We start from the raw sequence: 19,600 nt of genomic DNA, 5'->3' as shown, positions 1-19,600 counted from the left end.
CAACAGAAGTAGCGTGAGGCCAGTTGTAAGACAGCAAATTGATTTAATCGAAATCAACACCTGTCACAATTGCACAATTCCCGTGAATAAACAAATCCCTTCAGAGTGTGACTGTGACCAAAGATAAACAAAAGCCATGGCAGTGATTACATCAATAGGGAAAACTAGATTACTTATTTCCTGCCTCTTGTTCTGCTTGTTCTTCATTAGGAATGCATTTATATAAGACAACACATATATGTATACACACAAACATATATGTATGGATATGTATGTGTGTGTGTGTGTGTGTGTGTATATATATATATTTCAATATATATATATATATATATATATATATATATATATATATATATATATACACACAGTGGGGCAAAAAAGTAATTACTCAGCCACCACTTGTGCAAGTTCTCCCACTTAAAATGACAACAGATGTCTGTATTTTTTTATAATAGGTACACTTCAACTGTGAGAGACAGAATGTGAAAAAAAATCCAGGAATTCACATTGTAGGAATTTGAAAGAATTTATTTGTAAATTATGGTGGAAAATAAGTATTTGGTCAACCATTCAAAGCTCTCACTGATGGAAGGAGGTTTTGGCTCAAAATCTCACGATACATGGCTCCATTCATTATTTCCTTAACACGGATCAATCGTCATGTCCCCTTAGCAGAAAAACAACTCCAAAGCATGATGTTTCCACCCCCATGCTTCCCAGTAGGTGCGGTGTTCTTGGGATGCAACTCAGTATTCTTCTTCCTCCAAACACGACGAGTTGAGTTTATACCAAAATGGAAACATAGATGATACAGCAGAGGATTGGGAGAATGTCATGTGGTCAGATGAAACCACTGTATATATATATATATATATATATATATATATATATATATATATATATATATATATATATATATATATATATATATATATATATATATATATATATATATATATATATATATATAGGTGTGTTAGGGGTGTGGGAAAAAATCTATTCGAACACGAATCAAATCGAATACGTTGTACGTTTCAGAATTGATTTTTTTTATTATTTTTTTTAATTAATCCAACAAACCACTACACAGCAATGCCATAACAATGCAATCCAATTCCAAAACCAAACCTGACCCAGCATCACTCAGAACTGCAATAAACAGAGTAGTTGAGAGGAGACACAATCACGACACAGAACAAATTAAAAGAAGTGAAACAAAAATGAATATTATAAACAACAGTATCATCATTAGTTATAATTTCAGCATAGCAGTGGTTAAACATCCCTCATTGACATTATCATTAGACATTTATAAAAATAATAAAAAAGAACAATAGTGTCACAGTGGCTTACACTTGCATCGCATCTCATAAGCTTGACAACACACTGTGTCCAATATTTTCAAAAAGATAAAATAAGTCATATTTTTGGTTCGTTTAATAGTTAAAACAAATTTACATTATTGCAATCAATTGATAAAACATTGTCCTTTATAACAATAAAAGCTTTTTTTTTTTTAAATCTACTACTCTGGTAGCATGTCAGCAGACTGGGGTAGATCCTGCTGAAATCCTATGTATTGAATGAATACAGAATCGTTTTGAATCGGAAAAATATTGTTTTTAAATCGAGAATCGCATTGAATCAAAAAAATCGATATATTATCGAATCATGACCCCAAGAATCGATATTGAATCGAATCGTGGGACACCCAAAGATTCACAGCCCTAATATATATATATATATACATATTTATATAAATATATATATTTATATATATATATACATATATATGTGTGTGTGTGTGTGTGTGTATATATATATATATCAATCAATCAATCAATGTTTATTTATACAGCCCTAAATCACAAGTGTCTCAAAGGGCTGCACAAACAACAACGACATCTTCGGTACAGAGCCCACATAAGGGCAAGGAAAAACTCACCCCAGTGGGACGTCGGTGACAGTGACTATGAGAAACCTTATAGAGGACCGCATATGTGGGCAACCCTCCAGGGGAGACGGAAAGCGATGGATGTCGAGCGGGTCTAACTTATGATACTGTGAAAGTCCAGTCCATAGTGGATCCAACATATGGGTGAAAGTCCAGTCCATAGTGGATCCAATATAGTATGTGTGTGCATTAGTGCCCAAGTCATGGGTAACTTACACATCTGTGAAGGCACCATTAATGCTGAATGGTCCATACAGGTTTTGGAGCAACATATGTTGTCTTCCAAGCAACGTAATCATGGACGCCCCTGCTTATTTCAGCAAGACAATGCCAAGCCACATGTTACAACAGCGTGGCTTTGTAAAAAAAAGAGTGCGGGTACTTTCCTGACCCGCCTGACCACTGACTTAGACCAGTGGTTCTCAACCTATTTTCAGTGGTTTATCCCCTGTGAACATTTTTTAGTTCAAGTACCCCCTAATCAGAGCAAAGCATTTTTGGTTGAAAAAAAAAGAGATAAATATTTAAAATACAGCACTTTGTCATCAGTTTCAGATTTATTAAATTGTATGACAGTGCAAAATATTTTTCATTTGTGGTGGTCTTTCTTGAACTATTTGGAAAAAATATATTAAAAAACCTAAAAACTTGTTGAAAAATAAACAAGTGATTAAATTAGAAATAAAGATTTCTACACATAAAAGTAATCATCAACTTAAAGTGCCCTCTTTGGGGATTGTAATAGAGATCCATCTGGATTCATGAACTTAATTCTAAACATTTGTTCCCCAAAAAAATAAAAACATTTTTTAACATCAATATTTATGGAACATGTCCACAAAAAAATCTAGCTGTCAACACTGAATATTGCATTGTTGCATTTCTTTTAACAGTTTATGAACTTACTTTCTTATTTTGGTGAAGTTTTATTCCATACATATACTTCTAAAGGATTTTTGAATTGTTGCTATTTTTAGAATATTTTGAAAAATCTCACGTACCCCTTGGCATACCTTCAAGTACCCCCATTTGAGAACCACTGACTTAGACAATTATATAATGAGGTAGCAAATGTAAAATTTATTTCAATTTTTTTTCATCCATCCATCCGTCCATCCATTTTTTCCTACCACTTGTCCCGTTCATATAGTGTAAATCCGAATGGTGTAAGTGTAAATACTGAAGAGCGATTCAATAATATGACAACCCACTGCCTGTTCACGCGAGATTCGGCGAGACTATAAGTTAAGGGAACATGGCGTCGTCTAATTTGCTAAAGGTAAGACCCCCGCTCCTATTCAATTAATTTCCACCTAACGGCCACCGAAGTGCGTGTCACCAACAAGGTGTCGCGTCGCCGATAAAGCCTCACCGCTCACGGAGCGCCCGAGTCACCCAAACCCCGTGGGTCGTCAGCTTGACGCCGGCGGGGAGCATTTAAGTTTGCTAGCATTAGCTCTCCCTGTCTGAGATTTAGCTTGTCTAAATGGCTGAGGTACTAAACACCTAAAGAAGAGAGAGGGAAAGGACGCCCACGGCGGCGTGGAGACTGTGTCCTGGGCCGGTGGAGGGGACGCATGTCCACATAGGCGGGTGTGAACAGCGTTTTTGTCCGCCGCAACCCACGCAGAAGAGCAACTATTAGCGGTGGACGCGCAAAGCTTGAATATCATCTGTCAAGTCAGGAATCTGCAGCTGACTGCAGCCCCCCTAAAAACCCACGCAAAAGGCAACTGCGTGGTATTTTCTGCACGCTGAACCGCCACTAAACCCCCCTGCTGGTCTCTTTCTAGGCATAAACAGCCTGGCAAGCACCTTTTGCCTCTTGTTTTTTGTGTCACAGCACTTGTGGCCAATGTACCCTCTAATCTAGGGGTGTCAAACTCAAATACAGAGTGGGCCAAAATTTAAACTGAACTAAGCCGCGGCCCAAGGTTGAAAAAATTATCCTTTTAATAGGGACCCCAAAAAGTTTTGCATTGAATATTGAACAAGCAAGGCTTATATAACTTTATAGTGACATGCAAAATTGAGTTTCAAATAATACCAATCAATCAATCAATGTTTACTTATATAGCCCTAAATCACTAGTGTCTCAAAGGGCTGCACGAACCACACCACAAACCACTACGACATCCTCGGTAGGCCCACATAAGGGCAAGGAAAACTCACACCCAGTGGGACGTCGGTATCAATGATGACTATGAGAACCTTGGAGAGGACGAAAGCAATGGATGTCGAGTGGGTCTAACATGATACTGTGAAAGTTCAATCCATAATGGATCCAACGCAGCAGCGAGAGTCCCGTTCACAGCGGAGCAGGCAGGAAACCATTCCAAGCGGAGGCGGATCAGCAGCGCAGGGATGTCCCAAGCCGATACACAGGCGAGCGGTCCATCCTGGGTCCCGACTCTGGACAGCCAGTACGTCATCCATGGCCACCGGATCGGACCGGACCCCCTCCACAAGGGACAGTGAGACATAGGAGAAAAAGAAAAGAAACGGCAGATCAACTGGTCTAAAAAGGGAGTCTATTTAAAGGCTAGAGTATACAAATGAGTTTTAAGGTGAGACTTAAATGCTTCTACTGAGGTGGCATCTCGAACTGTTACCGGGAGGGCATTCCAGAGTACTGGAGCCCGAACGGAAAACGCTCTATAGCCCGCAGACTTTTTTTGGGCTTTAGGAATCACTAATTATCCAGAGTCCTTTGTCGCAGATTTCTTGCCGGGACATATGGTACAATACAATCGGCAAGATAGGCTGGAGCTAGACCGTGTAGTATTTTAAAGGGAAGTAGTAAAACCTTAAAGTCACATCTTAAGTGCACAGGAAGCCGGTGCAGGTGAGCCAGTACAGGCGTAATATGATCAAACTTTCTTGTTCTTGTCAAAAGTCTAGTAGCCACATTTTGTACCAAATAATAAGAATATTTAAAAAATATAAATGGCATATCAAATAAAATTTAAATAAAAATTGAATGCCTCTTTACTATTTGCAGCCTTCTGAGGTAAATATCAAAATAAACTTTTTCCACAGGCCAATAATAAATTTGAAAGTAAAATATCAATAAGGAATGAATCAAACATTCAAGCCTTGAAGTAGCAAGAGAAAGTGAATGAATAAAACGTTAATTATTGCTCAGTTTGTTACACTGATTTGCTTAAACAACGCTTATATAACCTAATAGTGCAAAAAACAAACGAAAAAACATCACAGAAATAAAATTTAAAAAATAAAATTTTATGCCTCTTTTCTATTTGAAAATAAAATAATGAAGTGGTCGGGGTTGGGGGGTGGCGGGGTTTGGTGGTAGTGGGGGTGGATATTGTAGCGTCCCGGAAGAGTTAGTGCTGCAAGGGGTTCTGGGTATTTGTTCTGTTGTGTTCATGTCGTGTTTCGGTGCGGTTGTTCTCCCGAATTGTGTTTGTCATTCTTGTTTGGTGTGGCTTCACAGTGTGGCGCATATTTGTAACAGTGTTAAAGTTGTTTATACGGCCACCCTCAGTGTGACCTGTATGGCTGTTGATCAAATATACCTTGCATTCACTTTTGTGTGTGTGTGTGTGTTTGTGTGTACTAGGCGAATACTGTATATTATGTGACTTGGCCGGCACGCTGTATGTATAGAGGAAAAGCGGACGTAACGACAGGTTGTGGAGAACGCTAAAGGCAATGTCTTTAAGGCACCAATATTGTTGTCCGGGGAGAAATTCGGGAGAATGGTTGCCCCGGGAGATCTTCGGGAGGGGCACTGAACTTCGGGATTCTCCCGGGAAAATATAAGTTTAAAAGTATAAAAGTATAAGTATAAGCGGTGAATGCGGTGTTACAGCGGCAATGCCGCTGTATAATCCTGCCGGGCCAGCTCTAATGTTAATTTGATATTGCCTCAAGGCGGGCCAAATTTGGCCCGCGGGCCAGAGTTTGACACCCATGCTCTGATTTTTCATGTGTGAGCAAACGCCAAAACTCCTTGAGCATTATTGATGGGATCGGCAGTTCTTTTGACTGTAATAAATCACTATAATCAGTTCCTTAAGTTGATTCGTTCAAAAGATTCGTTCACCGAATCACTTCTGCAGCAGCAGTTCTGTGTGCAGGTCTTTTTTTGATTGATTGATTGATTGATACTTTTATTAGTAGATTGCACAGTTCAGTACATATTCCGTAGAATTGACCACTAAATGGTAACACCCGAATAAGTTTTTCAACTTGTTTAAGTCGGGGTCCACTTTAATCAATTCCATCCATCCATCCATCCATCCATCATCTTCCGCTTATCCGAGGTCGGGTCGCGGGGGCAGCAGCCTAAGCAGGGAAGCCCAGACTTCCCTATCTCCAGCCACTTCGTCTAGCTCTTCCCGGGGGATCCCGAGGCGTTCCCAGGCCAGCCGGGAGACATAGTCTTTCCAACGTGTCCTGGGTCTTCCCCGTGGCCTCCTACCAGCTGGACGTGCCCTAAACACATCCCTAGGGAGGCGTTCGGGTGGCATCCTGACCAGATGCCCGAACCACCTCATCTGGCTCCTCTCGATGTGGAGGAGCAGCGGCTTTACGTTGAGCTCCTCCCGGATGGCAGAGCTTCTCACCCTATCTCTAAGGGAGAGCCCCGCCACCCGGCGGAGGAAACTAATTTCGGCCGCTTGTACCCGTGATCTTATCCTTTCGGTCATGACCCAAAGCTCATGACCATAGGTGAGGATGGGAACGTAGATCGACCGGTAAATTGAGAGCTTTGCCTTCCGGCTCAGCTCCTTCTTCACCACAACGGATCGATACAACGTCCGCATTACTGAAGACGCCGCACCGATCCGCCTGTCGATCTCACGATCCACTCTTCCCCCACTCGTGAACAAGACTCCTAGGTACTTGAACTCCTCCACTTGGGGCAGGGTCTCCTCCCCAACCCGGAGATGGCACTACACCCTTTTCCGGGCGAGAACCATGGACTCGGACTTGGAGGTGCTGATTCTCATTCCGGTCGCTTCACACTCGGCTGCGAACCGATCCAGTGAGAGCTGAAGATCCCGGCCAGATGAAGCCATCAGGACTACATCATCTGCAAAAAGCAGAGACCTAATCCCGTGGCCACCAAACCGGAACCCCTCAACGCCTTGGCTGCGCCTAGAAATTCTGTCCATAAAAGTTATGAACAGAATCGGTGACAAAGGACAGCCTTGGCGGAGTCCAACCTTCACTGGAAACGTGTCCGACTTACTGCCAGCAATGCGGACCAAGCTCTGACACTGATCATACAGGGAGCGGACTGCCACAATAAGACAGTCCGATACCCCATACTCTCTGAGCACTCCCCACAGGACTTCCCGAGGGACACGGTCGAATGCCTTCTCCAAGTCCACAAAGCACATGTAGACTGGTTGGGCAAACTCCCATGCACCCTCAAGAACCCTGCCGAGAGTATAGAGCTGGTCCACAGTTCTACGACCAGGACGAAAACCACACTGTTCCTCCTGAATCCGAGGTTCGACTATCCGGCGAAGCCTCCTCTCCAGTACACCTGAATAAACCTTACCGGGAAGGCTGAGGAGTGTGATCCCACGATAGTTGGAACACACCCTCCGGTCCCCCTTCTTAAAGAGAGGGACCACCACCCCGGTCTGCCAATCCAGAGGTACCGCCCCTGATGTCCACGCGATGCTGCAGAGTCTTGTCAACCAAGACAGCCCCACAGCATCCAGAGCCTTAAGGAACTCCGGGCGGATCTCATCCACCCCTGGGGCCTTGCCACCGAGGAGCTTTTTAACTACCTCAGCGACCTCAGCCCCAGAAATAGGAGAGTCCACTACAGATTCCCCAGGCACCGCTTCCTCAAAGAAAGACGTGTTGGTGGGATTGAGGAGGTCTTCGAAGTATTCCCTCCACCGATCCACAACATCCGCAGTCGAAGTCAGCAGAACACCATCCGCACCATACACGGTGTTGATAGTGCACTGCTTCCCCTTCCTGAGGCGCCGTATGGTGGTCCAGAATCGCTTCGAAGCCGTCCGGAAGTCGTTTTCCATGGCTTCCCCGAACTCTTCCCATGTCCGAGTTTTTGCCTCCGCGACCGCTAAAGCTGCACATCGCTTGGCCCGTCGGTACCCGTCCACTGCCTCCGGAGTCCTATGAGCCAAAAGAACCCGATAGGACTCCTTCTTCAGCTTGACGGCATCCCTCACTGCTGGTGTCCACCAACGGGTTCTGGGATTACCGCCACGACAGGCACCAACAACCTTGCGGCCACAGCTCCAATCAGCCGCCTCGACAATAGAGGTTCGGAACATGGTCCACTCAAACTCAATGTCCCGCACCTCCCTCGTGACATGTTCAAAGTTCTCCCGGAGGTGTGAATTGAAACTCTCTCTGACAGGAGACTCTGCCAGACGTTCCCAGCAGACCCTCACAATGCGCTTGGGCCTGCCAGGTCTGTCCGGCATCCTCCCCCACCATCGCAGCCAACTCACCACCAGGTGGTGATCGGTAGAAAGCTCCGCCCCTCTCTTCACCCGAGTGTCCAAAACATAAGGCCGCAAATCCGATGACACAACTACAAAGTCGATCATGGAACTGCGGCCTAGGGTGTCCTGGTGCCAAGTGCACATATGGACACCCTTATGTTTGAACATGGTGTTTGTTATCGACAAACTGTGACGAGCACAAAAGTCCAATAACAAAACACCACTCGGGTTTAGATCCGGGCGACCATTCTTCCCAATCACGCCTCTCCAGGTTTCACTGTCGTTGCCAACATGAGCGTTGAAGTCTCCCAGTAGGACAAGGGAATCACCCGGAGGAGCACTTTCCAGTACTCCCTCGAGTGTACCCAAAAAGGGTGGGTATTCTGAACTGCTGTTTGGTGCGTAAGCACAAACAACAGTCAGGACCCGTCCCCCCACCCGAAGGCGAAGGGAAGCTACCCTCTCGTCCACTGGGTTGAACTCAAACGTACAGGCTTTGAGCCGGGGGGCAACCAGAATTGCCACCCCAGCCCGTCGCCTCTCACTGCCGGCAACGCCAGAGTGGAAGAGGGTCCAGTCCCTCTCGAGAGAACTGGTTCCAGAGCCCTTGCTGTGCGTCGAGGTGAGTCCGACTATATCCAGCCGGAACTTCTCTACCTCGCGCACTAGCTCAGGCTCCTTCCCCCCCAGTGAGGTGACGTTCCACGTCCCAAGAGCTAGCTTCTGTAGCCGAGGATCGGACCGCCAAGTGCCCTGCCTTCGGCTGCCACCCAGCTCACAATGCACCCGACCTCTATGGCCCCTCCTATGAGTGGTGAGCCCATTGGAGGGATGACCCACGTTGCCTCTTCGGGCTGTGCCCGGCCGGGCCCCATGGGAACAGGCCCGACCACCAGGCGCTCGCCATCGTGCCCCAACTCCGGGCCCGGCTCCAGAGCGGGGCCCCGGTGACCCACGTCCGGGCGAGGGAAATCTGGGTTCATTTCGTTGTAATTCCATAGAAGTCTTTGAGCTGCTCTTTGTCTGATCACTCACCTAGGACCTGTTTGTCTTTGGAGACCCTACCAGGGGGCATGAAAACCCCCAGACAACATAGCTCCTAGGATCATTGGGACACGCAAACTCCTCTACCACGGTAAGGTAGCAGCTCAGAGAGGAGTTTAATCAATTCATGGTACAAATATATACTATCAGCATAATACAGTCATCACACAGGTTAATCATCATAGTATATACATTGAATTATTTACATTATTTACAATCCGGGGGGTGGGATGAGGAGCTTTGGTTGATATCAGTACTTCAGTCATCAACAATTGCATCAACAGAGAAATGTGGACATTGAAACAGTGTAGGTCTTATTTAGTAGGATATGTACAGCTAGCAGAGAACATAGTGAGTTCAGATAGCATAACAACAAGTACAGTATATACATTAGAAGTACATTTGATTATTTACATTAGGTTGTTTGTAGTCCGGGGAGATGGGATGTGAATGGAGGAGGGTATTAGTAGTGTTGAAGTTGTCTGGAGGTGTTGTTTTAGAGCCGTTTTGAAGGAATATAGAGATGCACTTACTTTTACACCTGTTGGGAGTGCGAATCATGAGTCAGTCAGTAACAGCTTCCCCAGCGGCAGATCTCGGTGTGTGTGAATCTGACAAGATAATAAGTATTATTTTCTTTTTTTTCCTTCTTCTTTTTTTTTGTCCTCTCCATGAGGTGTCCATGACATTTTAAAATTGACCTGAAAACAAAATGAAATAAAAAAAAAGTTTTTTAAATTGGTAAAAATTACATACAAATTTACAAATGGTATTATTATTTTTACATTTTAACATTTGACTCGACAACAAAATTGAAATATATTCTTAAATGTGTTTGAAATGCAATTATTTTCTACATTATTACATTATATTTTAACAATTCATAGTGCAGGGGCGCTCACACTTTTTCTGCAGGTGAGCTACTTTTCAATTGACCAAGTCGAGGAGATCTACCTCATTCCTATTTATAATTTATGTTTATTTATTTATGAAAGAGACATTTTTGTTAACAAGTTAATGGGGTTTAATGATAATACAAGCATGTTTAACACACATAGATTCCTTTCTTTCATGAAGACAAGAATATAAGTTGGTGTATTTGATTCTGATGACTTGCATTGATTGGAATTAGACAGTGGTGCTGATAACGTCCGCATTTTCAAATGGAGGAAAAAAAAAGTCCTCCTTTCTGTCCAATACCACATGAAAATTGTTGGACTTGGCATCTCATTTGTCCAACTTGCATACTCGTTTTTAAACACTTTGTTATGAGAGTAGCATATGTGTGTGGCCCTTTAATGTCTGGCAGCAGGTGAGTGACGTCAGTGAGAGTGCGGGTGGGCAAGCAAGTGTGAAAGCGGTCGCTGAGGGCGGGGGAGAAATACATTGGCATCAAACTCCGTAGCTTGCTAGCTTGTGCACGCTAGCTTTCTGAGACTCTTATTTTGTTAGCACAGGCAGGATGAAACAGGTCTTTTATGGTGAAGACAGGAACTGTGCAGTCGGTCTTTAGAGTTTTGACAGTAGGTACGGAGTCTCTAGAAATAAAATGTGTTTCTCTGCGTCCGCCCTGTTAGTGATTTTTTTCTTAAATATGAGCTCGCAGCAGCCAGCGTCATCTCACAAGATCCTCGGGTGCCGAGAATGTCAAACAACTGACGAAAGTGAAGTCTTGGTATGATTGATGATTGCTCATTTTTATGTATATTTTTTAATGCCTGGCTTGAGATCGACTGACACACCCCCCGAGATCGACCGGTCGATCGCGATCCACCAGTCGATCGCGATCGACTGTCATAGTGGATTTGACAAGATAGAAAAAACGATTCTAAAATGTGTTCCAAGTTTTCTTTTTTCACATTACATTTTATTATTTTAACATGTAATGTTTCTAACAAAACATAAATGTATTAAAAATTTAATAAAAATCACTCTTTATTTCACATCCAATGTGGGTTATTTTTATTTTTTAAACAATTATGATCACTCTAAAAGCGGTATATAATAAACACGATATGAAAAATAGAAAAAAAAAATGTGTGCAGGTCGGCGAATCAAGAGTCAGTCAGTAACAGCTTCCCCAGCGGCAGATCTCGCTGTGTGTCAATTCGCGAACGACACAAGCCCTCAGCACCCAATGAACGACGCTCAAAGTGACTGAACGAGATCCTCAATGTGACGTCATCCTCAGTTGTCTGTGTCAGTACGTTCGCGAACGATATTCACGTGATTCACGTCGCGACTCAGTCAGCTCCCTGTGTCAGTACGTTCGCGAACGTGAACCACGTGATTCACGTCGCGACACAGTCAGTTCTCTGTGTCAGTACGTTCGCGAACGTGATTCACGTGATTCGCGCCAGTTCCACTCATACCGGCATGGTCGCGGCGGAGCTCAACTGAACTGAGAAAGGAACGAATCAGGTCATGAAGTGATTCGGTTCAGTACGTTCACTCAAAAGATTCGTTCGTTCGAACTACACAACACTATTGAGCATTCAGTGGAGCACGTGAGCAACATCAGACGTGCACACTGTGGCCACACCTGCAGCACACCTGTCCCAAACCTGACTAAATACCAAGTTACATTTCTTATTAGAATCAAATGACAGCAGTAACTTCCATGTGATTATTTTCTAATATACTGTAAGTGTTTTGGCCCACTACAATGACAAGAACAACAAATATTGTTTTTCATAAGCTGTATACTAGTACTGTATGTCTGGGTGGGGTCCTGCTTTGAAAATCATTTGTACGTAGGGGTGTAACGATACACAAAAATTTTGGTTCGGTACATACCTCGGTTTAGAGGTCACGGTTCGTTTCATTTTCGGTACAGTATGAAAACACCAAAATATAATTTTTTGGGTTATTTATTTACTAAATTTGTAAACAATGGCTTTATCCTTTTAACATTGGGGACACTATAATAATTCTGCTCACGTTAATCCACATTAAACTGCCTCAAGTTGTTGCTTTGATTAAATAAAATGTAAAAACCTTTCTTTTGCATATAAAAAGTGCAACATTAAACAGTTTCAAGTCAACTCATCATTCTTAATTTATTACAGCATTTAGGAAGCCTGTAGTTGATGTTTATTGTGTAAATATCATCCATCCATCCATCATCTTCCGCTTATCCGAGGTCGGGTCGGGGGGGCAGCAGCCTAAGCAGGGAAGCCCAGACTTCCCTATCTCCAGCCACTTCGTCTAGCTCTTCCCGGGGGATCCCGAGGCATTCCCAGGCCAGCCGGGAGACATAGTCTTCCCAGCGTGTCCTGGGTCTTCCCCGTGGCCTCCTACCAGCTGGACGTGCCCTAAACACATCCCTAGGGAGGCGTTCGGGTGGCATCCTGACCAGATGCCCGAACCACCTCATCTGGCTCCTCTCGATGTGGAGGAGCAGCGGCTTTACGTTGAGCTCCTCCCGGATGGCAGAGCTTCTCACCCTATCTCTAAGGGAGAGCCACGCCACCCGGCGGAGGAAACTCATTTCGGCCGCTTGTACCCGTGATCTTATCCTTTCGGTCATGACCCAAAGCTCATGACCATAGGTGAGGATGGGAACGTAGATCGACCGGTAAATTGAGAGCTGTGCCTTCCGGCTCAGCTCCTTCTTCACCACAACGGATCGATACAACGTCCGCATTACTGAAGACGCCGCACCGATCCGCCTTGTGTAAATATCATATTTTTATTAACATGTGATAGCAGGGACCCTGCCATTCAAAACTAGGCTGCTACAATACTAATGATTAATGCAGTGGTTCTCAAACTTTTTTTGTCATCCCCCACTTTGGACAAGAGGGAGTTTTCAAGCCCCACCTGCCCCCATCACCCCAACAGAATGCTAATGCCAAGCTTAACATTTTCAAATTTATTGAACATCAAGTAACGTCAAGTTGTATACATTCAAACTCACTAACATAAAATAATAAAGTTCAATAATAAATAAAAGAACTTGCATCAAGTTCAATAATAAATAAAACAAGTGTTATAACTTGCATCAAGTTCAATAATAAATCAAAAAAAGTGTTATAACTTGCTTTAAGTTCAATAATAAATCAAATAAAAGTGTTATAACTTGCATCATGTTCAATAATAAATCAAATAAAAGTGTTATAGCTTGCATCAAGTTCATTAATAAATCAAATAACTTGCATCAAGTTCAATAATAAATAAAATAAAAGTGCCACTTTGCAATCTTTGCAAAAAAAAAAAAAAAGGAGGAGCTATGCATTTGGCAAGACAGGGCAAGTGAACATGAGTTTTACAGTACTCCAGCATTAGTGGCTGCAATGAGCCTGTTTTGCACTGCACAGCTTTTCAAATCGGGGTTGCAGGCTTGACACTCTTAAGCCATGCTCAATGTTCAGCTGAGACTTGTACTTTGTTTTGAGTGAAGCAACAGCTGAAAAGCCTATCTCACACAGATGCCAGATTTTTGTTGTAATGCAGGCGCTGGCTCTGGCTCTGGCTCGACGACCTTTGAGGCTTTGAGGTGCGAGTCACAAATGTATCCATTTTGTGTAATTGTGGTCCACACATTGGCCTGCTACCCATCCGCGCAAAAGTTTGTTCCGCTTAGCCCCGCCCCCATTAGTTACTGTTACTATGTCTGTCAAACTTTCGCTCCTACCTCGAAATTTAAAGCCTACAGGAAAAATAAGTAATTCACATTTATTTATATAGTGGATTTCACAGACAGAATCACAAAGTGATTTACAGTGTGTATAGAAAATGAAAGCATAGTAAAAAAATAAAAAAAATAAAAATGTAAGTGAAATTTCCTCCCGTTCCTCGAGCCCCACTTGTCATGTCTCTATTCCCCACCAGTGGGGCGCGCCCCACACTTTGAGAAACGCTGGACTAATGTAACTATAGCTGAAAAAATAGTACAATAACAATAGGAGAGACTATTCATTCCTGAACACCATGGAGTTCAATGAAATAATAGACAGACAGGGCTTTGCTGCCCCTAACACGCACACACACGCGCCCACACAGCAAAATGAGCTAACGTTACGCTAAAATCTAATTAGCCTTCACCTCAAGCCAGAACTGCAAGCAAGCTGAGCTGCAGTTTAAGTTTCTAGAAGGTCAACGGGCTCATAGTGATATTAGTAGTTGTGACTGGGAGGTGTTTTTTATAATTTGAGGAGAGTAAGCTGTCCGCTGCTCCCCTGCTAAACGAATATCTGCTCGACGCTGAAGCGTTGACTCCATGCGCTCTGAATACACACTGCTGATTGGCTGTTACATCGCTCTGAATATGCACTGCTGAATGGCTTTGTATGTAACCAATCAGATGGTTGTGTGGGTGGTACAATGCTTGCTGCTGACACAGAGGCAGAAAGCAGAGCAGCTTGTGAAGACTTTTGCTTACAAACTCGTTCGGGACGCCCGCGTGCCGAACTGAAACCCCCGTACCGAAACATTTTGCTGTTTTTAGGGTGATGCGATTTTGTCAGACTTATAGTCAGACCTGTGTTTATTTTCGTACCTGACAGTCTGGTCAGCTAATTTAAACAGTTTTTGGCGCTGTTTTCCTGCTTGTAGTAGCAGGCTGACAGCGCCATCTGCAGTCCGGCCTCTTCAGGATTTTGTCCCAGGTGTGGGACAGGTTGTACGTCCCCTTGTCCCGACCGAAACCGTCAGTTACGGAAATAAACAAAGGTCTGGCTATAAGAGTAGAAAATTGCAAAAATGCTTGTTAAAGATTCTCTATAAGACATGGGTACTGTGATGTTTTAAAGACCTAGAGCAAAAACACTATTCAACGATCCTTTCTATGACAGGAGCTCTCTGCTGTTTTCAAGAACGTATTACAAAAATGACAGTAAGAGATCCTCTTTACCAAAAATAAATACGAATCAAATATACTTCAAAATAAGGCACTGATGAAAAATAACTACACAGTGCTAAAATAAAAATACATTCTAACTAAATTAACGATAATATATCCATCCATATAACGATAATATATATGTTTCCTATATAACTGTCAATACAATTTTAGTGTAAACTAACATACAGGTCCCTTTAGTCATAATTCTTGGGCTTAAGAAACTTCTCTATGACTTCTGCACCAGACTTCTTTTGTTTATTTGATGTCAATGTAGCCACAAGTGGTGGAAAAGTGTATTACAGCCAAGAAACATTTTTGGGGCGTGCTTTCTGCCCAATACTGGTTAATGGTTAAGAAACACTGCTCTCTATGACCAAAGCATGGTGTGGGCTTTTCAGGACCTTCCTGCAAATAGGTAAGTCAAAGATCTCGTATGTGAGGAAGCTCTGTACTGTCCTCAAAGCAGGAGTGCTCAGCTGTTTTTGAGAACTCACTGAAAAAATGCTGGTCAAAGATCGTCTATAAGACAAACGCACTGCCGTTTTTAAATACCTACTACAAAAAATACTATTTTAAGTCCCCTTAATAACAGGAGTACTGTTATTTTTAAAGCCCTACTGGCAAAATGCTAGTCAAAGATCATCGCTATGACATGACTTGAAGCACTCTGCTGTCTTTAAAGACAGATTGCCAAAATTCGAGAATTCTGTGATATATATAGCACTTTCTACACTACGGGTGCCCATTACATCGATCGCAAGCTACTGGTCGATTGCGGAGGGTGTCTCAGTCGATCGCCAGCCAGGCATTAAAAAATTTGACCTAAAAATTAGCGATCATCAGTCTTCACCAATACGTCACTTTCGTCACTTGATTGACATTTACGGCACCTGGAGTCTTGTGAGAGGACGCTGGTTGCTGCGAGCTCATTATTAAGAAAAAATGACCGACAGGAAGGCGAGAAACACTTTTTATTTCAACAGACTCTTGCGCTGTATCTACAGTCAAAACTCTATAGACCGACTGCACAGTTTCTATCTTCACAATAAAAGCGCTCCTTCATCCTGCCTGCGCCAACAAAATAAGAGTCTCAGAAAGCTGTCGTGCACAAGCTAGCAATCTACCGAGTTTGCCGCCTTTTTTATTTTTTATTTAATGTGTATAATTAAAAAGAGTATGGAAGCTGGACAAATAAGATGCCAAAAACCAACCACTTTCATGTGGTATTGGACAGAAAGGAGGACTTTTTTCACTCCTCATTGAAAATGTGGACATTATCAGCACTACTGTCTGATTATAATCAATGCAAGTCATCAGAATCAGGTAATACACCAACTTATATTCTTGTCTTCATGAAAGAAAGGAATGTATGTGTGGTTCTCAACCTTTTTTCAGTGATGTACCCCCTGTGAACATGTTTTTTAATTCAAGTACCTCCTAATCTGAGCAAAGCATTTTTGGTAGAAAAATAGAGATAAAGAAGTAAAATACAGCACTGTGTCATCAGTTTATGATTTATTAAATTGTATAACAGTGCAAAATATTGCTCATTTGTATTGGTCTTTCTTGAACTATTTGGAAAAAATATATAAAGATAACTAAAAACTTGTTGAAAAATAAACAAGTGATTTAATTATAAATAAAGATTTCTACACACAGACGCAATCAACTTAAAGTGCCCTCTTTAGGGATTGTAATAGAGATCCATCTGGATTCATGAACTTAATTCAAAACATTTCTTCACAAAAAAAGAAATCTTTAACATCAATATTTATGGAACAGGTCCACAAAAAATCTAGCTGTCAACACTGAATATTGCATTGTTGCATTTCTTTTCACAGTTTATGAACTTATGAACTCCTGTTATTAAGGGGACTTTTGTTGATTATTCAATAAATATATTTATTAAGGATTTTTTAATTGTTGCTATTTTTAGAATATTTAAAAAAAATCTCACGTGCCCCTTGGCATACCTTTAAGTACCCCCAGGGGTACGCGTACCCCCATTTGAGAACCACTGTGTTAAAACATGCTTGCATTGTCAATAAACACCTTTAACTTGTCAACAAAAACATCTCTTTCGTAAATAAATACATATAAATTACGTATAGGAATGAGGTAGATCCCCTCGATTTGGTCAATTGAAAAGTAGCTCGCCTGCAGAAAAAGTGTGGGCACCCTTGCTTTACACAACGTTCATACCGAGTTTTATCGTCGTTCCGGTGATGCACATTTGTAACTGACGCTGTTACGCCAATTTGAAAAAGTTTGAGGCTCTGCGGCACATCATGTGCAGATAAGCTCTACTTGGTGCTTGTCATTAAAGTCTTAGAATGACAGCTTCTTCAAAAAGCAAAAGAAAATGAAGATGATCAATACTAAAGGTATGTAAGAATGTAGTGTTTCACGTAGGTTGCTGTCACACAGTTGGTATGGGATCAATTCTGACTAAACGTCCCAATCCCGTCGTCATTCTTGGTTTTATACTTCCAAGGAAAGCATACCGCTTCCTTGTGACCCTCGGCGAGATCAAATTATTAAATGTTTGATTCATTTTTACACATCTGCTCAGTCTTCCAATATCATAACAACAGCCTGTTTTCCAGAACAAAGGCTCCCTTCAGTTTGAGGACAAATGGGACCTGATGCGTCCCATCGTGCTAAAGCTCTTACGGCAAGAGTCCGTCACCAAGCAGCAGTGGTTTGACCTTTTCTCGTAAGTTTGTTGTGAAAATCAAACCTTGCCAAGTTAGGGGGTGGACTTTCACAACTCAACATTGTGTTTTTCGTCCCCACAGAGATGTCCATGCAGTGTGCCTGTGGGATGACAAAGGCCCCGCCAAGATCCACCAGGCCCTTAAAGAAGACATTCTGGATTTCATCAAACAAGCACAAGCAGTAAGACAAGTCTTCAAGTCTATTTACATGCCACATTTTTATTAATGTATCTTCAGTCCTATTTCATATCTATGCAGAGTTGTCATAGTTGTCCTATGACAACTCTGCACTGCTGGTTGTCATAGTAATACAGCATGAAACTGCTCTGACTGGGGTAATAAAAGGGGAGAACGATCCAATGATGTTGAGATTTGTACATGCAAACCAGTGGGTGGCACCAAATGAGCTTTTTTGCCTGTCACACACGTGTCCTGGAGACTTCAAACAGAGCTGGGTCAAGTGAGCAAATTCTCGCAGCTAATTGTTATGATCTCCATTTTTATTGCAATCTAACCGCTGTTGTTTTACTGATATTGAAAAACATGATGTAAACATATTCATATTTTATGTAATACTTTTTATGTTGACGATTTTGTTTTAAAAATGAGCGGTTTCACTAACCGATATTGATATCAGCAAAAAACAAGGCTTGCATCTAAAATCCCCGATATCAGCGCTTTGATACAGGCAGTCCTGCAGCGTGTCTACTTGTGCAAAGCTGGATAGCCACTTAACATCTAAATGTCCTCCAATAAGCACACACGTTTTCCTGTGTATTAGTCATGTCATTTACAAAATGTAAACATAAAGGGTGTCAAAAAAATCTGACTTTTGAGTGAGTCACGATTCTCATTTGTAAAAATTCTTAATCAATTAAAAAAGTCAAAAATTGATAATTGTTTTTTTTTAATAATTTTTTTTTTCTAACTCAGTCCCGTCCAGCCACTCAGAAAAGTCATATTGTTAATGTATATGCCCATATATGCTGTACAAATATACTGAGAAATGTTCACATACTTCTCTTGTTGCCTTCTTTGTATTTGACATAATAAAATATTTGGGTAGAATTTTATTAAACAAAACCAGTTTTCTTTTAAGTAAAAAAGATCTGAGCTATTCATCTATTTTATGGAGGAATTTAATTAATCATAGAACTCGCACCCAATGTTATTAAAAAAGTATTGATTTTGAATCGAAAATCGTTTTGAATCGAATCGTTACTCCCACGAATCCAATTGAATCATGCGGTGCCCAAAGATTCACAGTCGTAGTAAACATGGTAGCAGAGGCGGATCCAGACTATTTTGAAGTGGCGGGCACACAACCAAAAAATTAGGGGGGCCAAGTTAAAACGACAAAAACGTAAGTTAGTGCCTTTTTATGTGTAGACCTATAGGTACTATTAATTACTGCTCATGAATCACACAGAAAACAATGACGTCTTTATCACGTTTATAAAATGTCAAATAAGTTTTCGTAGCCAAAGGCTGTTAATGTGAAAGAGTAAAACATTTTCAAAATGCGTTAAACTCTTATGCACAGTACCGCTATAACTAAAGAAAAGAAAAAAGGAAACTG

The 19,600-nt window shown here is 42.0% G+C and overlaps 1 protein-coding gene across 2 annotated transcripts in view; it reads left to right on the top strand.

The window, feature by feature from the left end:
• Positions 1 to 3,166: 3,166 nt before the first annotated feature.
• The window catches only part of LOC133551816 (cullin-5), a 57,356-nt gene continuing 40,922 nt past the window's right edge, over positions 3,167 to 19,600 (top strand). For both annotated transcript variants that reach the window (XM_061898930.1, XM_061898928.1), the window contains exons 1-3: positions 3,167 to 3,233; positions 17,911 to 18,020; positions 18,103 to 18,202. In XM_061898930.1, coding sequence (XP_061754914.1) covers positions 3,210 to 3,233; positions 17,911 to 18,020; positions 18,103 to 18,202 — 234 coding nt within the window. In that variant the 5' untranslated portion in view covers positions 3,167 to 3,209. The remainder of the gene's footprint in view (positions 3,234 to 17,910; positions 18,021 to 18,102; positions 18,203 to 19,600) is intronic.

This window comes from Nerophis ophidion, linkage group LG04, assembly GCF_033978795.1.
Source record: "Nerophis ophidion isolate RoL-2023_Sa linkage group LG04, RoL_Noph_v1.0, whole genome shotgun sequence".
Lineage (NCBI taxonomy): Eukaryota > Metazoa > Chordata > Actinopteri > Syngnathiformes > Syngnathidae > Nerophis > Nerophis ophidion.
The sequence above is the reverse complement of the archived record's forward strand: the minus strand, read 5'-3'. Positions and strand labels throughout refer to the sequence as shown.